At 42.7% G+C, this 23,964-nt stretch overlaps 1 protein-coding gene across 7 annotated transcripts in view; it reads right to left on the bottom strand.

Moving 5' to 3' along the window:
- Positions 1–22,742, bottom strand: part of LOC131591631 (ras GTPase-activating protein 1-like) — a 183,982-nt gene extending 161,240 nt beyond the window's left edge. For all 7 annotated transcript variants that reach the window (XR_009280424.1, XR_009280423.1, XM_058862524.1 and 4 more), the window contains exon 1: positions 22,004–22,742. Coding sequence is in view for 5 of the 7 variants with exons in the window: in XM_058862524.1 (XP_058718507.1) it covers positions 22,004–22,464 (461 nt within the window). In the remaining 2 variants the exon portion in view is untranslated. The remainder of the gene's footprint in view (positions 1–22,003) is intronic.
- Between the last annotated feature and the right edge of the window lie 1,222 nt (positions 22,743–23,964).

Raw genomic sequence — 23,964 nt, 5'->3', positions numbered from 1 at the left:
GAATTCAGGGGGGCAAAAAGCAAGATCACAACTGAATTTCAGGAGAGCAGTATTGGCCTCTTCAGAGATCTGCTTGGAAGAGCCCTGTGGGATAATGCCCTGGAAAGAAGGGGAGCCCAAGAAAGCTGGATAATATTCAAGCATCACCTCAACCAAAGGCAACAAGAAGGGACTGTATACATGAGTAACAAAAGGAAGACTAGGGAAAACATGAGCCCACTGCTGAATGGGGCAGGGGCCCTGGTGATACAGGACATGGAAAAAGGCTGAGGTACTGAATGCCTTCTTCACCTCAGTCTTTAATGGTAAAACCAGTTGTCAGGGACTGAAATGATTCATGCCTTAAACATTGTTATAAAAGAGTTTTACCCATTAAAGCAAAACTGTATAAACAAGCCACTGAAGCCCACCCCTCCCTAAAGATGCCTGACTAGAACTTTGGACTTAAACTGCTGCGATTAGATAAAGGGAAACCCATTCTTCAGTCATCTCAGGCCTGGGGAAAAGTAAACAAATAAACAAGGAAAAGAATGAGAGCCAAACCCCACAGCCACGCTAAGAATCATCTCTGGCTTGTTTTGGGGTGGGGGAGGCCGTAGCCCACAGACTCATTTGCTGGGAGCATGTTTGCACAGATTCCCCTGATAGTAAAAGGTTTTAAAATCATAGAAAATTCGGGGACTTAGAAAGTTAAGCTTGGAAAGTCCTAGGAAAAGTAGGCCCTGGGAAATGTTAGGCCTTGTGCTTGCTAAAGATCAGGTGAAACTGCACCTGTGTAGTCAGTATATGATAAATGATTGTTGAGGGTTAGGTGGGAATTTTTACCCATTATGTGCTGGGACAACCTAACTACCGGTACTTAGGGGTGCTCACAAAGGACAAAGAGTGGCCGGGCCCAGGGTGGGGGGGGAAGGGAGCAGAAAAAGGAGGGTGGGGACAGTTTTTAGCTGGCTTTTTCCTCGGCTTCGGGAAGGACGTTCGTGCGCTGGGTCGCGGAGCTGCTTCTTCTCCTTCTCCCCTCTTTGTTGGTGGCCTCGCACACCCTGTCCTGCCAGGCATCGCCGTGGAGCTGCTGATACACCTCATCCACCAGCCCAGGATCTCAGCTCGTCCCTGCTGTCCCAGCCGACTGTTTCCTCGGAGCCCTGCAGGAGCACCGGGACTGACTGCCCGAGGGGTTTGTGAAAACAAAGCCTCTCCACCATCCCGTCTCAGCCGAGAAAGCTGTCCCGGGGTCCCTGGTTCTGTTTTCTTGTTATTGCTGTAGTTATTGTTTGTTTGTTTACCTGGTTATACTAGTAAAGAACTGTTATTCCTATCCCCAGATCTCTGCCTGAAAGCCCCCTTGATTTCAAAATTATAATAATTCGGAGGGACGGGGTCTACATTCTTTCATCCCAAGGGAGGCTCCTGCTCTCCCTAGCAGACACCTGTCTTCTAGAACCAAGACAATGATACAATTCTTAGATGTGATTATATATAATTTTTGTTTAAAGAACATGAGGAACAATGTTAGGGGGTTGAGGGGGATCACGAGAAATCCATGCTTGGGTAAAAAAAATGCATACAATAGAACAATGTAAGTTTAATAATTAATATGTAAGTTATATAACGATAGAGTATAAAAATATGTTCAACTCAAAAACAAGTCGGGTCACATTTGGGTCTGTGTACCCTTGACACCCAGAGCTCTTCAATAAAGCACCTTCACATAATCGTTTGTGATTATGTGTGTTCCTGAACGCTAACACCCACCCCCCCCCCAACCGAGGTGGGGCGAGGAAGTTTCAATGTGTTGTAACCTCTGCTCAGGGGCAGTGAACCCATCCATCCTCCCGCAAACTGGCTACAGAACCCCCCAACCCCAGGAAGGCTACATACATGGGACATTCACGTGAGAACCAACTGGGGGGGGGGGGTGTCCTAATCCATTAAAGGCCCCCCCGAAGTGCCCCCCCAGAGTTATTCCTGAGGCCTTGCACCACAGGACTGCACATGATGCAACAAATCCAGAGTCTGTTGTAAGAGAATGGCAAACATCCCCCCTCCTCCCCCCAGCGTATATTAACCCATCAGGTTCTATGCTTTTTGGGGGACCTTCACCACCAAGAAGACCAGCTGGAGAGGATCAATGGAACATCATTGGGATCCACGGATGGTTAAATTTTCTTTATTCTATCTCTGTCACTCTTTCTGTCCCCCTACCTATTTTCTATTTATTTCCCTTCTTTTGTCTCTCTTTCTCTCTCTCTCATATTTACTATTAAATGAAACCTATACTATTGACTTTGGCATATGGTCTTGTTTGCACCTTAATTCAGGCAAAGGCATTTCTAATAATTTTAATATGTAGATCATAAGACCAGCCATCAGAAATCCTGAGTTCCAGAGACCGGAAGAAAGGCTGGAGCAAGAAAGATATACTCTTGGTGGAAGAAGATCAGGTCAGGGAATACTTCAGCAAAGTGCACATATGTTAGATCACAGACCCTGATGAGATACACCCATGAGCACTGATGGAGCTGGCTGATATCACTGTGAGGCCACTCTACACAAAATTTGAATGGTTGTGGCAATTGGAAGAGGTGTCCAAATAGTGGAAGAAAGCAAATGTCACCCAAATCTTAAGGAAAGGTGTTATAAATGCATATTGTGATGTTGGCTTTTCACATGTATTAAGATGAATGTTATATGTATGTTAAAATGGCTTTGCTGTAATAGTCGATATAGTATGTTTGGTCTGCTTAGTTAGGATAACCTCCAGTGAACAGATGATGGGGCCCAGGCTGCTCTCAACACTCACCGCCTGTGGAAGAAGGAACCAAAGCCCAAATCAAAAAATGATAAGAAAGGAATTAAAACCGCAAAGCCAAGAAATGCACATGCTCTAAAAAGGCGGACCGAAGGAGTGGCCATGCAAAACAGTTCCTGGAAAAGTTTGAATATACATGAAATCCATGCAGTAAAAATGGTATATAAAGGGTGTTCCCAATGTTATAAATGCATATCATATTACTGGCTTTTCACAAATATTATAATGAATGTTATATGTATAAGATTAGAAAATTTAGCTGTATTAATATAGTTTCCTTTATTTCTGTTATTGGTGAAACTTAGAAATAGTGGCATAATACATATATGTTAAGCTATGGCATAGTATTAAAACAAAAACTACTTTTGTTTGTATAACCCAAAGACTGAAAAAGATAGCTAGAGACCCCCCCCTGCATTTGTAAACCATCTTATCCAGATGAAGACCGCCTGACCAGAGTTCTGGGGAAGGAATTTATTGCATTTCTGTTATCAGGGAATGTAAATCTCAATGGCGCCAAGAAGATTGATCTATTGGAAAGGGGGCAAGAGAAAACTAAACAGAAGAACACAAAAAATCCTAAGAATGTATGAATATGTATGAGAATTTATGGATATGAAGTAGGGTTCTGTTTTTAAGGGACAATCTTTTGTTAGTAGGTGTGCTCTCTTGGCTGAATGCAGACACATGGCCATATCTGTATACTTTATTTTTCTCTCCTAATTGTCTTTTTATTAAACTTTTAAATTCTATAAGAAAAATATGTGAACCTCGTTTTTCACAATTGGTGGCATCGTCCAGGATAAACACCTCGCCTCTGAAGACCACTGAGGGATCCTGAGTGGGAAAAAGCGCACACCCTGCTGAGTTCAGCAGACCCCGCTCCGTTTCCCCTGGCGTGAGTCAGCAGTGGCTGCAGGTAAATACCCCGAGGACAAGAATGAGAGAAATAAAGCAAAGGAAAGGGAAAAGGCTCCCTAAACCGCGGTATTTGGCTCCATAATTCTTGTGCACGAAGACCCAAAGAACAAAACTAATTGTAAGCAATCTTTGGGGGAGCGGAAAGTGGGGGTTGCAAGATACCCCCGGGGTTACTGGGACTGGGTCTTAGGGGAGGGGTTAGCCTCTCGGGAAAGGGAGCCGATGGTTTTCCTGGCACAATCCACTGGGAAAACAGGATAAAAGTGGGATCCCCAACACTTTGCCGGATTAAGAGGTACAACCAAGAAATCTGGGGTTAACAGAGCCAGATTGAGGGATACACCCAAGAGAATCTGGGGTTAACACAGCCAGACTGAGGGGTACACCCAAGAAACCTAAAACATCCAAGGCCTTATAATACCCATGGAAAGATATTAATAACTTGAAAGTAAAAAGTATTTTATTGTTGTCTAGCTCTGAGTAAAAATGAGTGAGAGTGGGTAAAATAGATGTGAGTGAATGTGAGCAAATAAATGTGTAGTTGTTAATTTAAAGGTTGATTTTGGTTTGTTTGGAAGGAAGTGGATTGTATTAGGTTGTGTTGTGGTGAGGGGCTGAGGACTGGTGTGAGACTATCAGGGAGCTCTTTCTGAGCCAGATGTGCAAGTAGAATGCAGAGTGGTGCTGGTGTGTGGCATTAGCTACAGTTGGGGGGGGGGGGGGCACCCTGTGGTTATAGCTTTTGTTTTACTAAATCCCAAGACAATCTCCTGTGTGACTGTGTGTAAGCATGTGCAAAAATGGGCTCGGTTTTTGGTTTAAAGTCTGGGATTTCAGGAGGAGCAGAGAACAGACAAAAGAAATAAAAAGAGCAGGTGGAAATGGATGAAAGAAAATGTTGTTGAATTTATGTTTAATTTTATTTTTTTGAGGCAAGTGTGTTGTATGGTATTGTACAATATTGTATTGTTAAGAAAAAGGATTTTTGGTGCCTGGAAGGGGGGGAAGGAGGTAGTGTTTAGGTTGGTAGAAATAAATCGATTAAAAAAAAAAAAAAAAGGGGGGGCAGAAAACCAGTAAGTCGGGTTTGGGGAAAAACAAAGGGAAAAAAAAATTGCTAGAAGAAATACCCCAAGATAGCCCTCTGGAAGTTATGTTAGCTAATTGGGATATTAACCCAAGTACAAGGAAAAAGGATAAATTAAAGATGATTCATTTTTGCATGATCGAATGGGCGAACAAAGAAGTAAGATCTGACCACGTTTGTTGGCCTATATATGGTTCTTTTGAAACTTGGATTTGTCAGGCTTTAAACGAATTTGTAAATTCAAAAGAACCGTTTAATCCAGAAGAGAAGGAATATGCCGCATGCTGGATGGGGGACACAAACTCCGAGAGAGTAAAAATTCTAGAAGTATCAGAAATCTCAAAGACAAAACAAGAAGAGAAAAGGAAAGAGAAAAGCTAGGATCCTCTAGAAGTGTTGCCCCCTCCTTTCCCGCTTGGTCCCCCGCCTGCCGAAGATGCCCCGCTGGGGGTCCCGCCTGCCCCGGGTGCAGCCGCGTGGCTTGCGGCCGCCCCACCGGCCTTGCCGGGGGTTCCGTCTGGCCCGGTTCCGGCTGCTTGGCCCGCGGTCGCTCCGCCGGCGGCACCGGAGGCCCTGTTTGCCCCGGCCGTCCCGGCCCCGGCAGCTTTGTCTGCGCTGGGCATCCCCGGCCTGGCTGTCCCTCCCCCGGCCACTTCTCCCGCGGCCACCCCAGCCGTCCCGGCTCTGGCGGCTTTGTCCACGCCGGCCACGCTGGGCACCCCCGCCCTGGCTGTCCCGCCCCGACCACTTCTCCCGCAGCTGTCCCGGCCGTCCCGACCCTGGCGGCTCTGTCCGCACCGGCCGCGCTGGGCACCGCTGCTCCTGCCGCCATGAGACATGTGCAGACTGTCCATGCCCCGGTTTGGTTTCCGCCGAGAGACTCCACTCTCTCGGTGGTTCCGGTAACAATCCCCGCCTACGCCCCCCCCTTGGAAGACTCAGCGGCGGGACGGATCCCTGCCCGCACAATCCCATCAACCCCTGCCATGGACGCGGCGGTTCTAAAGAATTTTTCCCTTAAAGGAGAGGTACCATATCAAAATACAGGAAGCTCAGTTCAAAAGCGGGTTTCCCCATACTCCTCCCCAAAACAATACAGAAAGGCTACTAGTTTATTCCCATTACGAGAAGTCCCAATGGGAGGTGGAAATATGGGATTTGTAAACGCCCCTTTGACTTCTTCAGAAGTCAGAGATTTTAAAAAGGAACTATAAGGACTACTAGAAGATCCTATAAGCACAGCAGATCAATTGGATCAATTTTTAGGTCCCAACATATTTACTTGGGAAGAAATGGAATCAATAATGAAAATTATATTTTCCCAAGAGGAGAGGCAGATGATTAGAGTTGCTGGAATAAAAATATGGGAAAAGGAAAACCAGCAAGGACCACCAGGGGACCAGAAAATGCCAATGGGACCTCCCAATTGGAATCAAAATGATGAGGCAGGACGAAGAAATATGAACGATTATTGTAATCTGATAATCAAATGAATAAAAGAGGCAGCACCTCGAGGGCAAAATGCAAAAAAAGCATTTGAAGGACAACAAGGAAAGGAGGAGACCCCAACTGAATGGTTAGAAAGACTTCGGAGGGATATGAAACAATATTCTGGGATAGACCCTGAGACAATAGCAGGCCAAACCCTTTTGAGTTAATTTTGTCACCCATGCCTGGCCAGACATTAGGAAAAAACTAGAAAAAAATGGAAAACTGGAATGACAAACCTTTAAATGATTTATTAAAAGAGGCTCAAAAAGTTTATGTAAGACGAGATGAAGAAAAAGATAAAGGGGAAGCAAAAATCCTGGTAGCAACTATGCGAGAAAGTAGTTTCCAGAGAAATCTGAAGCCTCTAAATACTACCCCTAGGTTTAGAGGCAGGGAAAAGGAAAAAAACAGAACCTCAGTACAAACAGAATCCCAAGAGCACTTTAAGAACACCTGTTATTACTGTGGGATGAAAGGGCACTATAAGAGAGAATGTCCTCACCTAATAAAGGACCAGAAATTTTTCCAAGAAACAGGCCCAGAAGAAGAATAGGGGAGTCATAGGCTCTATTTTCTAGGGGACAAATACCATCTGGAGCCTGTGATAACCTTAAAAGTAGGTCCACAGGAGGAAGAATTGGAGTTTGTGGTTGACACAGGGGCAGAGAGGACCTGTCTATTACGTATTCCAACAGGTTGTGATGTAAGTAAAGAAACTGTAAAAGTAACAGGGGCAAAAGGAGAATGTTTCACAGTTCCAGTCATTAAAGATGTGGTAATTGAAGGAGAAACTAAAATTTGGATGAGGAATGTTTTATTAGTCCCTGGGGCAGGTAGCAACTTATTGGGAAGGGACTTACAAGTAAAGCTAGGAATAGGAGTTATACCTGAAGAAGGGAGAATGACCGCTAAAGTTCTAAAACTTGACCTAGAGGATGAAGATAAAATAAACAAGGAAGTTTGGGCTGGGGAAGGAAATAGGGGAGGACTGGACATTGACCCCATAAGGGTCACGATTGAGAGAGAAGAATGCCCCATACGTGTGCGTCAGTATCCCATATCCTTAGAAGGAAGAGAAGGTTTAAAACCAGTAATAGAAGGACTAATAAAAGATGGGACATTGGAACCTTGCATGTCTCCTCATAATACCCCTATTCTCCCAGTAAAGAAGCCTGATGGGAATTACAGATTAGTACAAGACTTACAAGAAGTTAACAAAAGAACCCGGACCCGTTACCCAGTAGTTCCAAATCCTTATACTCTCCTAAGCAAAGTTCCACCCCAGCACCAGTGGTTCAGTGTGGTAGATCTTAAAGATGCTTTTTGGGCTTGTCCATTAGCTGAGGAAAGCCAAAATATCTTTGCTTTTGAATGGGAGGATCCCGCTACTGGGAGAAAGCAGCAACTGAGATGGACAAAATTACCACAGGGGTTTACTGAATCTCCAAACCTATTTGGGCAAGCTTTAGAAACAGTATTACAAACTTTCCCCACTCCTCCTGGAATACAAATTATCCAATATGTTGATGATCTTTTGTTATCAGGGGAAGCTGAAGTTAAGGAGGCTACTATAAAACTTCAGAATTTCCTTGGGGAAAAAGAACTAAGAGAATTAAAAGGAAAACTGCAATTTGTAGAATCAGAAGTAAAATATCTCGGACATTTAATAAGCAAGGGTAGCCAAAAGCTAAACCCTGAGAGGATTGCAGGAATTCTATCTCTTCCCCCCTCCCTCTTCAAAAAGGGAGATTAGGAAATTACTTGGATTATTGGGATATTGTAGATTATGGATCGAAGGTTATACACAGACAGTGAAATTTTTATATGGGAAATTGACAGAAGGTGAAGATATAAAGTGGACCAACGAAGATGATAGCAAATTAGAAGAACTGAAGTTAAAACTAGCCTCAGCATCAGCTTTAAGCTTGCCATCATTAGAAAAACCCTTTTATCTGTACGTGAATGTGGAAAGTGGAGTAGCTCATGGAGTTTTAGCCCAGGAGTGGGGGGGGGTAATAAAAAAAACAGTAGCATATTTGTCAAAAATGCTGGACCCAGTGAGTCATGGCTGGCCGGTATGTATTCAATCTGTAGCAGCTACTGCAATCCTAGTAGAAGAGAGCCATAAGCTTACTTTTGGAAGCAAACTAATTGTGTGCACACCTCATGCAGTCCAAAATGTGCTAAACCAGAAAGCTGAGAAATGGTTATCAGACTCTAGAATGTTAAAATATGAAGCAATCCTGATAGACAGTGATGATTTGACGCTAGAAGTAAGTAAAAGTTTAAACCCAGCTTAATTTTTGTATGGAGAGCCAAAAAGTGACTTAACTTATAATTGTTTAGAAATTATCCAATATCAGACTGAAGTTCAGGAAGATCTTGAAGAACAAGCTCTCTCAGAAGGAGAAATAATATATGTAGATGGCTCTTCCAAATGTTTACATGGGAAAAGGATGTCAGGTTATGCAGTAGTTGATGGGAGAAACATGCAAACTGTTGAGAAAGGAAAATTACCCTCAAACTGGTCAGCTCAAACTTGTGAATTATATGCTCTAAAAAGAGCATTAGAACATTTAGCACATAAAAAGGGAACCATCTACACTGATTCAAGGTATGCCTTTGGAGTAGTACATACTTTTGGAAAAATCTGGGAGGAAAGAGGATTACTAAATTCAAAGGGAAAAGGATTGAGACATGAAGGACTCATTTTAGAAGTTTTAGAGGCATTAAAATTGCCTGAAGAGATAGCAGTAGTACATGTTAAGGGACACCAAGAGGCAATGACCTCAGAAATAAGAGGAAATAATTTGGCAGATCAAGAAGCTAAAGATGCAGCAGAAAATGGGATCAAAAGAGTTCTGTTAATTCTAACTCCAGACATGGAAAAATTGACAATTCCCAAATTCAGTGAAGCAGAGGAAAAACAGTTAAACAAGATAGGGGGAAAACAGGATGAATGTGGAAAATGGTGACTTCTTGATGGAAGACAGTTACTTAATACGTCACTTACTAGGAAAATATTAGAAGATATGCATCAAAAAACTCATTGGGGTACCCAAGCTTTGTGTGATCACTTTTTAAGGAATTATGGGTGTATTGGGATTTTTGGAGTGGCAAAACAAGTAACTGAAAGATGTATAACTTGCCAGAAAGTGAATAAAAAGGTAATGAAACAGATGACATTTGGAGGCTATGAGTTAGCCCTCCGACCATTTCAAAGTATCCAAGTCAGCTTCACTGAACTTCCCCAAGTACAAAGATGGAAATTTTTTTAATAATAATAACAGATCATCTAACCCATTGGGTGGAAGCAATTCCTACTGTCAAGGCCACAGCCAATTTGGTATGTAAAACCCTTTTAGAACAAATCATTCCCAGGTATGGGATGGTTAATAGGATAGACTCAGACAGAGGAACGCATTTCACATCAAAAGTCTTGCAGCAAATAACTCAAGCCTTACGAATAAAATGGGAATTATATACCCCATGGCATCGACAGAGTTAGGGCCGGGTAGAAAGGATGAATCAGATTCTAAAAAAGAACTTTAACAAAATTAATAATTGAAACCCAAATGTCATGGGTAAAATGCCTACCTCTGGCTTTATTGAGGGTTCGAACACAACCTCAATAAGATTTAGGAGTGTCACCCTATGAGATGATGTTCGGGTTACCCTTTCTGGCCACCCAACATGAAAGTGCTACCTATGAAGTAGGGGAGATGAGTATCAAAGAATATGTGAAAACAATTGCAAAAACCCTTGAAAATTTGCAGTTAAAAGGGATAATCCCTCAAACCACACCTTTAGATTTTAAAATTCATAATATACATCCAGGGGAGTGGGTACTGGTGAAAACATGGAAAGAATAATCTTTAACTCCACAATGGGAAGGTCCTTTTCAGGTACTGCTGACAATGGAGGCTGCAATCCAGACCAGGGAACGAGGGTGGATTCACACCAGCAGAATCAAAGGACCTGCGAAGAAACCTGAGGAGTGGACTGTAACTTCTAAACCGGGTGATACCAAATTGACTCTAAAGCAGGGGCTGGGTGGTAATGAACTGGGACAATCCACATGATCCAAGGAATGTACAGAGAATAACACCTACCTGGGAAGTAAAGCCAAGCTTATACCAGTGGTTTCAAGTGCTGCCTGGACAAGCTTTAAAACATCTCAGATACCCACCTTGGGGAGGAATACTCCCACCTCAAACAGGGGGATCCGGACTGTTTCGATTAAGAGATCCCCAAATTCTGGCTCTAGCCTGTGACTTATACAAGGAGGAGGGAGAATTACAACTCCCATCAGTGCCATACCATATACCCTGTCTGAATCATCTTAATACGGGACATGCTAGCTGGGTTAAATGTAAGTGTTTAAATTGTAAGGAAAATTGTTATTGTAGTGCACACAATTGTCGTTCTCTTTGCATGAAATGTAGAGTGCTAAATCGATCCTCTCTCCAGACTGAATTAAGAACAACTGAAATAATAACTCTGCTTTGTGGATGGGAATTATTAGTGCCTGTTGAGTAGGAAATACCTGAGGAAAGGTGGGAAACTACAGTTAAGAAGTGTCAAAAGCGATTTGCCTGGAAACTGACAAAAAGGAGGTGATAAGGAAATAGAAGGCAAGACCGGGTTGGCCACTGTACTCACCACCAAGAAGATACTATACACCTGCTATGGGTAGCAACCCCATAGGCATGGGAGGTGGGAATATAAGCCATACTGGACCTTGTTGTGAAGTGCCTCAGGGAGGCAAAGAGTTAGTTTCAGATAAGCATTGTGAAAGGAGAGGAATGGCTGTAAACCATGTGTGTAAATTTTGACCCCCTGTGTTGGGGGATGGGTATGTGAGCCCTGGATGAAGTTGTCCCACCCCAAACCCCTTGTGAAGGTAAGCCCAGGAGTTCTGATTGGCTTTGAGTCCTTGGGGGTTTCTCCCTTGTTGTGTTTCTAGTGGTCCCTGACCCTGAACTCCACCCTCAAAGGTGGAGACCCTCAAGAGTTCTGTCCCTCAAAAATCCCTGCTCGGCCTCTGTTCAGAGCTCTCTGTTCTGGATCTGAGTTGTTCCCATGCTGAATAAATGGTTTCATGAACAGAAACTCGTCTCGTTGGTGTTCCATGCTGGTCCCCAGAACCCTGCGGCTTCCCTGGATGTGATCCTGAGGTTGCGGACTACAACAGGACCTCTGTTACTCCTTTTTTTGTCACTCATTTTTTGTCTTTTCCCTTTTGGAATACCAGCAAACGCGTGCCATAAATGCTACCGAAAGTTGTATATGCAAAGACACCGTGGTTCCTTTTTTATCACTCATACCCGTATCAACAGTCACTGTTATAACCCATCCAAACTAAGTAACTGCATGCATAATGGGAAAAAATATTGGATTACAGAAAATTTGGGAGCAAGTGGTAATAGGTTGGGAAGTGAATGCCCAAAAGGGGAGAGTTGGATTTGTTTTACATATGTTATTGGAAGCAAAACCCAAGATTTAGTAAAAGAACAACTAGCAAGCAAAAAGGCAAAACCAGCACAGCAATCTAATTCTGTGTCAGTTTCACTTCAAGATTTGTATACAAAACTGGAACAACAATTACAAAAAAAAATAGATATCTCAAGACTGGGAAAAAAACACTTTGTGGAGTTAGGAGAATCTGTAAGGAACTTAACATCACCAACTGTTGGGTGTGTGGAGGGGCTTTGACATCAGAGGAATGGCTATGGAAAGGCAGCAGCTTAGGTCCAATTGAACTCCTAAAATGGAACCAGACAATTACAAAAAGAGAAAACCATCCAGAAGGGTGGATTTTAAGCTCAACCGAATGTCTCTGGAGCACGGGGAAAAAATTTCTTAATGAAGTAGGAAATACTCCCTGTAAGAGATATAAAGTTAGTAATGGAACTTCTACATGGTGGATCCCAGAAGAACCAACTCTGTACTGAGCTCAGAGAAAAACAAAGGAAGGGAACTGCGAATATAATAATGAAATTCAACTGTTTCAATGTAAGAATAAAGGCAAGAATCCTTACTTTGGTATCCCAGAAGTCTCCAAAGTCTGGGAGAACTTAAATCAACAAAAAATTGATTTTTGGAAAGCACCAGATGGCTTATTTTGGATATGTTGAAAAAGAGCATACCCAAAACTCCCCCCATGATGGAAAGGGAGTTGTACTATGGGAATTATACAGCCAGGATTTTTTCTTCTGCCAGGACCAAATGGAGATAAACTAGGAGTACCAGTATATGAGGACCTAAAAAGAAACAAAAGGGAGGAGATTGGAGGATTTCAAAAATGGGGAGATGAAGAATGGCCCCCTGAGCGCATATTGGAAACCTATGGGCCAGCTATCTGGGCACAAGATGGGAGTTGGGGATATCAAACCCAAATTTATATGCTAAATCGCATCATAAGACTCCAGGCAGTTGTAGAAGTAATAACAAATAAAACTGCTCGAGTAATAAAATTAATATCCACTCAGCAACGTCAAACCAGAGCTGCAATATATCAGAATAGGTTAGCTTTAGACTATTTGTTAGCTGAAAAAGGAGGCGTTTGTAGGAAATTTAATACATCAAATTGTTGTTTAAAAATAGATGACAATGAGGATGCCATCCTGGATATAGTCAGTGATACCAGAAAAATAGCACATGTACCAGTTCAAAAATGGGACCCAATGCTAAAAAGCAGTTGGTGGGATAATCTATTGGGAATAGAATTAGGCTAAAGTTAGGCTTCTTCCGTTTGTGTGCTACAGATGGCTTGATATTTCTTCCTTGTTTAATCCCCTGTTTTATTTGGCTAATCACCAGAGTAGTTCAGAGTATGCAGGTGATAACAATGCCTATAGATCCAAAATTGACTACATCTAGAGCGGCACAAAAAATTATGGTGTTAAAGAAACAAAACAACATAGAAGATCCTTTTGAAGAAGCAAGATTAATTTGGGAAAAAAATGAGCAAATAATGAAGGCTAGAAAACAAGAAACATTGCTCAAGCCAAATGATTAATGAAAAGAAAGAGGGAGGATATTGTTATAAATGCATATCATATTACTGGCTTTTCACAAATATTATAATGAATGTTATATGTATAAGATTAGAAAATTTAGCTGTATTAATATAGTTTCCTTTATTTCTGTTATTGATGAAACTTAGAAATAGTGGTATAATACATATATGTTAAGCTATGGCATAGTATTAAAACAAAAACTACTTTTGTTTGTATAACCCAAAGACTGAAAAAGATAGCTAGAGACCCCCCCTGCATTTGTAAACCATCTTATCCAGATGAAGACCGCCTGACCAGAGTTCTGGGGAAGGAATTTATTGCATTTCTGTTATCAGGGAATGTAAATCTCAATGGCGCCAAGAAGATTGATCTATTGGAAAGGGGGCAAGAGAAAACTAAACAGAAGAACACAAAAAATCCTAAGAAGAATGTATGAATATGTATGAGAATTTATGGATATGTAGTAGGGTTCTGTTTTTAAGGGACAATCCTTTGTTAGTAGGTGTGCTCTCTTGGCTAAATGCAGAGACACCCGGCCGTATCTGTATACTTTATTTTTTTTCTCCTAATTGTCTTTTTATTAAACTTTTAAATTCTATAAGAAAAATATGTGAACCTCGTTTTTCACACCAAGACACCAGGTGTGCTCTTGGCAGAGAGCCAAACAGCCAGCCGTTTTAACCCTTTGCTTTATTGTCTTTGTCTCCTATTGTCTTTTTGTTTATATTAAACCTTTTAAAATTTATCAGGAGAGTGAACCTCGTTTTTCACAAAGGGGACCCAGGGAACTACAGGCCAGTCAGCCTCATCATGATCCCTGGGGAAGGTGATGGAGCACCTGATCCTGAAAACCACTTCCACACAGGTGAAGGACAAGAAAAGTTACAAGGAGCAGTCAGCATGGCTTCACAAAGGTGAAGTTTTGCTTGACCAACCTGATAACCTTCTATGATGAAATGCCTGGATTGGCAGATGAGGGGAGAGCAGTGGATATTGTCTACCTGGACTTCAGGAAAGCTTTTGACATGATCTCTCTGTCGGAGATTAGGATTTTTCCTTTCTGTTTTCTTTCTCTTAAGGAATTTTCTCCCATTTTGTTGCTAAGAAACAATAACAATTGGTACTTAAACAAAAGAGGTAACCACAAAGAAGGGGGAAGAGTGCAGCTGGCTTTACTGTGGTAGCTGAGGGGTTTCTCTGAGAAGGGCAGAGATACCGTGAGATTTGGGCTGGGGTAAGGAGTTGAGTGCAGCTCTAGCTCTTGCTTTCTCGGCTTTCAGAGGAGAAACAGGTTGCTGTCGCTGTGAGAAGAATTCCCCACCACTGCGAGGTTCCATGTCCTGCTGCCTTTCTTCTACCGTGAGTGGAGCTTTGCTCATAAAAGCGGCTACTACGACCTTATTAACACCCTACCGCACCAAACAAAGGACCCTTCATCTGCTCGAGTGCCTCAGGGGAAACCCCAGGATCCCCGAGCCCCTTCCCCCTTTAACGGAGCCTCTGCCAGCCGGTTCGGGAGCTGGGCTGCCAGTGCCCAGCCCCCGCCCTTTCTTTGCCACTGTTCCAGGTTTCTGCTACACTATAGCTCCGCAACCCCTGCCTGCCAGGATGTCCCGTGGTTCCAGCTACAGCTGCGGAGTTTCTGATACATCTCGTCTACCACTCCGGGTTGTTGTTTTTTTTTTTTTGCTTGTCCCTGCCGTTCTAGCTTGCTGCTTCCCAGGTCCCTGCTACAACTCCTTTTGCTGTCCAGAGGAGGCACCGGGATCAACTGCCCCTGGGGGTTTGTAAAGGAAGCCCCTTTTCCATCCCTTCCACCGTTTGCGTCCGCCATTGTCCACATGAAAGAGACGGCCGAACTCACGCCACAGCGCCCCCTGCAGCCTCGAGGGAATCCTCACACCCGCCCTTCCCGGCTGGGGAGCTACCAGCGCCCCTTCCGACTGTAACCATAACTACACCAAAGGAGAAAGTGCCTGCAAGCCGAGAGAAGGCGGTTTGTTACTGGGTTTTTGGTTTTGTTTATTGTTGCTGCCATTATTGTTTGTTTTCCTTGTTATACATATACATACTAGTAAATAGTTATTATTCCCTTTTCCATATCTTTGCCTGAAAGCCTCTTAATTTCAAAGTTATAATAATTCAGAGGGAAGAGGGTCATTCTCCATTCCAAGGGAGGTTCCCACCTTCCTTGGCAGACACTTGTCTTTCAAACCGAGACACTCTCATATAATACTCATAGAGAAACTTTTGATATATGGGCAGTATAAGCAAACAGTGAGGTGGACTGAAAACTGGCTGAACATCAAGGCTAAGAGAGTGGTGGTCAGCAGCACGTCTAGTTGGAGGCCAGTATGTACCCCAGGGGTCAATACTGGGTCTAGTCCTGTTTAACATCTTCATTAATCATCTGGACAATGAGGTAGAGCATATCCATAGCAAGTTTGCAGAACCAGGAGGAGCAGCTGATACACCAAGGGGTCATACTGCCATCCAGAAGAGCCTTGACAGGCTGGAGAAATGGTCTGTCAGGAATCTCATGCAGTTCAATGACAGGAAGTGCAAAATCCTGCACCTCAGGAAGAATAAGCCCAGGCACTAGTACACATACTGGGGGCTTACCAGTTGGAAAGTAGCTTTGCAGAAAAGGACCTGGGGAGTCCTGATTGATACCAAGTTGAATATGAGCCAGCAATGTGCCCTTGCTGCAAAGAAGGCAAATGGTATCCTGGGCTGCATTAGGTTGAATGTTGCCAGCAGGTTGGGGGAGGTGATTCTTCCCCTCTACTCAGCACTAGTGAGGCCACATCTGGAGCCCCATGTCCAGTTTTGGGCTACCCAGTACAGGAGAGACGCAGACATACTGATGTGAGTCCAGGAAAGGGCCATGAAGAGACTGAAGCATTTCTCCTATGAGGAAAGGCTGTCTAGCCAAGAGATCAGAGGAGACCTCATCAACATATATAAATACCTGAAGGGAGAGTGAAAAGACAACAGAGTGGCTATTGTCAGTCATGCCCAGTGACAGGACAAGATGCAATGGGCTATATCTGAAGCATAGGAGGCTCTGTCTGAACATGAGGAAACACATTATTTTTACTGTGAAGGTGACTGAGCACTGCACCCAGGCTGCTTAGAGAAGTTGTTGAGTCCAAACATGCCAATAGTATTTCCCCTCAGTTTTCGATGCAATACAAATTTATTCTTTGGTATGGAGTATAGCTGTCAATAATTATTGTAAAGCTATGTACTCTCAGAAAAACATCTTATTAGCTATTGAAATAAACAAATGTTGCAGAACTCTGGATTTGCTACCTCTGACAAATTCAGCTGAAGAAACTATAACATCACACTACATTGAAACAAACCATTATTTTCCTTTTACTCAAACCACGTTTGCTAAATACTTATCTGTGGACAGGATTTCTGAGCCTGAGAGAGTTTCAGCCTGTCAGGGGCTCATCTGTTCCCTTGGAATAGTTCCTGGGAACAGTTTCTCTCCAGAATTGTGTTATAGTGTCATAGGGTGACTTTACCTTTAAGATAGCTTTGAGAGCTAAGGAAGTTGAAGCTGCTGGTGGATGATGGGAGTCTTTTCTCCTGACCAATTATCGGTCATTTCTAAGAATTGACAGCAGTTTTGACCATTGAAAAGTGAGATCAACTTGTGAACACCACCTTAGGATGTAAAGCCAGAGTTCTCTTGTTCTCTTTTTGGTTTCCGACTTCTGAAAAGGTAACAAGGCTCTGTCTTGGCCTTCCCCCCCCCCCCCCCCCCCCCCCCCCGCTGGACAAGGCCGCAGAAGACGGAGGGGGGAGGGGGGGGGAAGAGAAACAGAGCTGGCCAGCTTGGCTTAGTTTGTAGTTTCTGCTGCTGGACTGAAACCTGACACCATGAACATCTGCAGTTTTTCCAAGACTTTAATTCTTTTACTACCTGGATAAAACATACAGATTACTCTTTTTTCCTAGAGAGACAGAGAGAGAGACAATCAACATGAAGAAGACATCATAAAACCACCAAAGACAGTAAGGAAAAGAGTTAAGGTTTAGATGGGGAAGAGAAAATAAGGAGATGCTTTATAAGCTGAAATATTTTTCTGTTAAAGCTACGGAAATGGACAATAGTGTTTTGAAAAGACTCCTTTAATTCATGACAGAGTATATTGGGAGGAATAGAGTGTTCAAAGTGTGAATTTTGAGCAAAAGGTAGAGTAATTGTGATACAGTGAGGTGCTGGAACAGAGTGAAGCGAAGATTTGAGGCCACTTGAAGCAATGAGAAAACTGTTTTCCAGGGAAGCTCATAAAGACAGATGAAGAAGACTTTTGCCTTTGAATAACTCATCCTTAAAAAATTATATCCCTAGACTCATGGCCTATACACACCTCAGAGTGATGTGAAATGGGAGGAGTGAACTGATGGCAGATTTCTGAGCAGCTGGCATCAGAGAAATAGAAAACTATAACAGAAATAGTTTTCTCGTGAGAAACTCCATAAATTAGCAGAAGAAGACTTGTTTCTCTACAAAGGCTGATAAAAAGACTCTAGCAGGAATTGGGACTGCTTTAAACACCAAAGTTCCAAAGTTTTTTGTCTCTATGTTATCACGTGTACAAGGGAATAGTTGGGTAGTGGGGGATAAAAGAGTTTTCTGGAAATTTATTCTAGTGTTCTTATTCTTGCAGTTTTGTTAATAAATTTTCTTTATTTCCTTTTAAGTTTTAAGCCTGTTTTGCTCTTGTTCTAATCCATGTCTCACAGCAAGAAATAAGTAATTTTTTAGTTACTGCTTTAAAACCACGACATATAGTAAAGAGATAATATTTCCCAAAACAATATTGAGCAGATGTCTTGGTGCGTTTTCTCTGGTCCCACTAATGGGACAAAAGGGGGTGTTGTTCTTTCCACCAATCAGGGTAACCTGGTTAGAAAAGCTATATAAGGTTAGAAAACCTTGCAATAAAAAGGCTTTTGCCTCACAAAAGTGGCTGTGGTGTGAATGATTTCTAGAGACCCTTGCTCAATACTTCATGTCCTCTAGCAACACTTCTCTACCCAGCTCTCTCTTTTTTTCCTCACTAATGTCTCAACAGATACCAAGAGTGACTATAACAACACATCTACCATGGAAAGGATTTTTTTTATCAAAGGATTTCAAAGGATTTTCATTTCAACTTGATAATCACCACTTAAAGAAGTACCACATAAAAATATGAATTGTGTCAGAATATACTGGAATTGCTTCTGCCATCTTAATGCAACACTAAGATATATCTTGTAAACTTTAAGATTTTTATTCAAATACATAAACAACTAAATTATTTCACGTATCACCATCTTATTACTAAATTAAGTATCATTCATTCCTTCACTTTGTAGGCATTTCCGTAACACCATTTCAGACTGCCATCAACTTCTGTCAGTAAGCTTTGCACATGGGGTAGATAGTGCAGAGAAAAACACCCAATAGACAAAGGGAACTGTCCACTCCATTACCTAGCATCCTGTGCCTCCCACCTACCATTAAGCTATAGCATAAACATACTACTTCTGTACTCAAATGAAAAAGTATACACTGAACAGACAATCATTAAGTCAGTCTCATTCAGGATTGTGGTGCATTGCCTTGCACAGTATTTGCATGCCCTCTGCACACCAAGGACAGAACTGAAACAGAGGTAAGATGTGTGATGATTGCTTAATATGTCCATATAGTGCTTCTACAATTCAACAGTCAAAGAGGTCAGCCCAATCAGGGAATTCTGAATTCCCTGAGCGCATCAGCTGGTCTGTGTCATTCATCCAAAGAAGCCACATACGGCTTCTTGCCACCCTGCTCAATAACCATGGTTATGTAAGCCTTTGCACTCATGGATATTAAGTTTAGCCCAGTACTGGTAAATAATTTGATTTGCTGTTGTTTTGACCTGGATAATTGTACTAGTGAATTACTGAATGTGTTGTAAAAACACAGATAACTGTACTACTGATCTCTATTTAGCAATATCTTGTTTATCCCTAAAGCTGTTGGGTCTAGCATCTCTTACTGTACCCTGAACCTATAGCTTGGCAGTGCCTCCTTAGGCTGTTACAATGATCAAAAATAAATATCAATCAATCATACTTTGGACTTTTAGTCTTTTAATTAGCAGAATTTGTTACATATTGACAAGCTTCTCTCACTGCTACAAAATTAATAATATTAAAATTTATTCCCATTTTCCTGAGGTACTTGGAAAAGAGGAAGTGTATTAGGTGTTTGCTTATAATATTAAAGTGACAGATCTTGGTTCAATTTTATAAAAACAGATGGTATGACTACAAAGAAAGGACACTTCCAAAATAAAACATCAGGACTGAAAGAATAAAACTTACTATCAACATGCAGCTAATTTAAATTGCTTAACTGACAATAGTAAAAAAATGTCTTTGTATTAAAATAGATGTATGAAAGAGAAACTAAATTCTGATTATTTTTAATTAACCAACAACTTAAAAAAAGAGTCACAAAAATTATAAGTTACAAAGAAAAAACATGTAAGTAGATGGAGGTATAAGTTTCTGAATCAAATTTTCAAAATCTATTTTGCTGCCTAAATGTTTTTATATTGAAGGACCTGCAAAAACAAATACTCAACTACACAGTTATGCTGGTCCTGCAAAGACTTCAATATCGCTTTTGTCTCAACAAACTAAGTAGCCTCATGGACCAAAAGAGAAAGTCATGCTTTTTGTAAGAAATTTTGTATCCTCTTTTATGAAAGTTAACCTTCATGCTATCATGTGTTACAATACTCTGACAGCAAAATCCACTTATAGTTGTGAAAGTAGTAATGATTACTTAGTATCAAATACATGATCATTCACCAAGAATTATCTTTCTAAAAAATATTTGAAAAAAAGCACCACCTTACTTTCTGAGATATATAATAACCAGTTCAAACAGAAAAAGCAATCTGATCTTTCAGAGAGAACAGGATAATGTCTCTCTCTGACATAATACACAATATTGAAGAAGTAACTTCACCTTTATGTGCCTCTATTTCCCTCCTCAGTCTTTATCTTAAACTGCCTGATTATATTGGTAGCTCTTTATGGAAGTATAAAACTTAAAGATTATTCAAACACTGTCTTCACAAAACAAGGTCTTATTCTTTACTACCTTTCACAAAAAGTCAAGAAATCAAAAGAGGAAAGGATTAGTAGAAAGCCTGCCATGGTTAGATTATTTTTAAAAAACAACCATTTAATATTACAGAAATGAACTCTCCAACACCAGAGTTATGAAAGATGGCAAAAATGAACCCAAATTCAGATGAGTTTTCAGGTTAATTTTGACCTATACCTTGAACATATCTGCCATCCTGTACCTTGAAACCATGTGTTGTGGTTTTAAAGCAGTAACTAAAAAATCACTAGAAAACTTACTTATTTCTTGCTGTAAGATATGGATTAGAATAATATGTAGTTTTTGTTAATAAACTTTCTTTGTTCCTTTTAAGTTTTAAGCCTGTTTTGCTCTTATTCTAATCCATATCTCACAGCAAGAAATAAGTAAGTTTTCTAGTGATTTTTTAGTTACTGCTTTAAAACCACATTTATTTGGTGTGTTAGCCAAGAAACAAAATTAGCAAATCTAAACCACTACACCATGTTATTCTCTATACTTACTATAACTTCAGAAATAACATATTTCTATATGCCAACATAAGCCATCTAAGCCTTTGAAACTGTTTCATTTTGGGGAGAATAAGGTACCTACTTGAGGACTGTTCCAATACAAGCTGTTGTGGTTTAACCTGGCAGGTAGCTAAACACCACACAGCCACTCGCTCACTCCTCCCCCCACTACTAAGCTAGAATATACAAAACAAGTGATACACAGTGCAGTTGCTCACCACCTGCCGACCAGTTCCTGAGCAGCAGCCCCCAGGCAACTTTCCCTCTAGCTTATATGGTGAGCATAATGCCATATGGTATGGAATACCCCTTTGGCCAGTTTGGGTCACCTACCCTGGCCATGTTCCCTCCCAGCCTACTCGCTGGTGGGGTGATATGAAAAGCTGAAGAGTCCTTGACTTAGTGTAAACACTGCTTAGAAACAACTAAAAACACCTATGTATTATCAACCTTATTCTCATCCAAAATACAGCGTTATACCAGCTACTGGGAAGAAAATTAACTGTATCCCAGCGAAAACAGGACAGACACAAGCCTTTCAACCTTTTTATGTAAATCTGCAGACTTCCTGGAATTAGTTAATTGTTAAATCCAAAGGTTGTGTTTAGCGCACTCGCTAGTTATGCGAACTCTATATAACATTATCTGTTTGGGTTTTTTTTTATTTCGCAAAATATAAACGGAGAACTGCTCTACCTCTAGCACAAGATTCTTTATATAAGTAGCATTGTAGGAATCTCGATCAAACTGATGGAAGGATAAGTATAATAAAAATATTAACGACGACTTACAGTTATTTTTTCAATTATTTCTTCTTTCCAAACATAACCTAATGAAAAACTTCTACGACACTTCCCCAGGAGTTTGAGGAAGTGTGTGGGCCTGACGCCACGCTGCCCACTGCAGCTCCCCTCTTCCCCCTTCCCCGCGGAGGAAACGTCCAGGGGTGGCGGACACCCGACGGGGTCCAGAAACGCTGTTACTCACTGGTTTGTGGGGGGAGCGTTGAGCGGGATGGCCACTTCCTCCTCTTCATACTCGGGCCCATCCAACGAGTCGCCTTCATCCACAATCCCCAGCCCCCCCGCCAAGGACGGTGGCTGTGGCGGCGGCGGCAGCGGGGGAAAGGCAACAGTGCTAGGTTTGGGTGGGAGCAGCACCCCTCCGGACACCTCCGGCCTTTGTTCAGTTGCTGACAGTGCGTCTCTGGACGCCAGAGAGGCAGGCCCGGAGCTTAACGCCAGGAGCCCCAACGCCGAGCACAAAGCCGGACCGCCAGCGCCCAGGCTGTCCCCGCCAGAGCCCACCAGGAAGGGGCCCTGCGACCCCAGCTCCTTGCCCCGGCATAACGTGGGACAGTGCTCCGACTCAGCTCCGGCAACGGCTCCCACCATCCCGGCAGCGGTAACCGAGCCGCCCTCCTCAGCCCCGGCCTCGGCCGCCATCATGCTGAGCTTCACTCCCTCCTACCTCCACCTCCCCCGCCGTACGCAGCACTCCGGGGAGGTGGCGACGACTTCCTGCTCCCCACGCCTCCTCCTGCAGGGAGTGGAGCTAGTACTAGGAGAAGATTTTTCCAGCAGACAGGCTCTGAACAATAAAAGTCTGAGTGCCTAGAGTAATTCCACAAGACCCCAGCACTGCTGCTTTATCCCCCTACAGCCGCAAGGGGAGCAACTCTTGCAGAGATACAACTCCATGCTCTCACCCCACGCCTCCCCCAAAAGCCAGCGAGGGCGCGCGACTGCATGGGCGGGGCAAAGAATAAAAGGGAGAGGAAGCTAGTTAGCTAGCGACGGAGAAAAGGGCTGATTGGTGAACTGCACTTGTATGTTTAGTGTCTCGATCTCATTCTCATGTAGGGAGTAGGCAGCAGAGCGCGGAGTGTAAGGTAGCTAATAAAGAAGATGGGGGGTTCCCTGCTCCCTCTTGAGGAGTGTAAGGGATACAGGGAGGGGAGAAAAGAATAGCGAGTCCCCCACCATTCCTGCCTCGGAGAAAATAAACAAAAAACCAAACCCCACACCAAGTAACGCCACAACAACCAAACAGGAAAAGGCAAATCTCCCCAGATCATGCCAAAGTTTATTCTTCTCCCGAATTACGACATCGAAGTTGAGAATGAGAGGAATGACGGGTTTGTCTTTACAAACAAGCTGTGGGTCTGCTGGTAAGATGAAACTATCACTGAGAGATAACAGAAACAATGGGATGGATTCCATTGAAGGATGAAAGAGGCACTGAGGAAGCACCACGAATTCCACAAGAGTTAAGAATCAAGAAGGCATTATGCATGGGGAGGGAAGGGGTGTGGGGAGGTATCCCAGGTATCAGGCGTTCCGGGAAGTCTGTACCTCTCAAGTACCTCAGCCTATGGGGAAAGAGAGAAGGGACATACAGCCGGGAATTAGGATAAAAGAGAGGCTGCGCCCTCCAAAAATTTGAGAGACCCCGGGGGAATGCCTCATGGCCTCTCCCTTTATTCAAATAAAGTAAAAGGACTCCGCTGTCTCCTTTTTGCACATAAACCTCTGGTGTTTGTGGATTAATTTTCCTGACAAGAGCAACTATGCGAATTTCTTGCACTACCAAAGTGTGAAGCAAATACACACGTAGGTCTATAGGGAAAGCAGGGTTGTTTGCAGGTCATTTCAGTGCAACGAAACAAAAAACAAACAAATAAAAGCAGGAATTTGCTCAGTGCTATGCTGCTGCCTACAGGGAGAACAGCTCTAGTAAGGCACCCTAGCGCGGATGCTGCAAGCGCGGGGGAGAGGGGAGCAGATCCGGGCGAGGGGCGATGCCACAGGTTCTCGCCATTGGGGCGGAAAAAGCGGGGGATTGAGAAGAAATCGGTTTTCGTGTCCAGCCGCCAAATACACAGTGATGAAGGTCTCGCTGGGTACTCACGTGCTTAATCAGACGGTGCTATGCTTCAAGCCGCAAGT

The sequence above is a fragment of the Poecile atricapillus genome, chromosome W (assembly GCF_030490865.1).
Source record: "Poecile atricapillus isolate bPoeAtr1 chromosome W, bPoeAtr1.hap1, whole genome shotgun sequence".
Classification (NCBI taxonomy): Eukaryota; Metazoa; Chordata; class Aves; order Passeriformes; family Paridae; genus Poecile; species Poecile atricapillus.
This window is presented reverse-complemented; position numbering and strand designations above follow the sequence as displayed.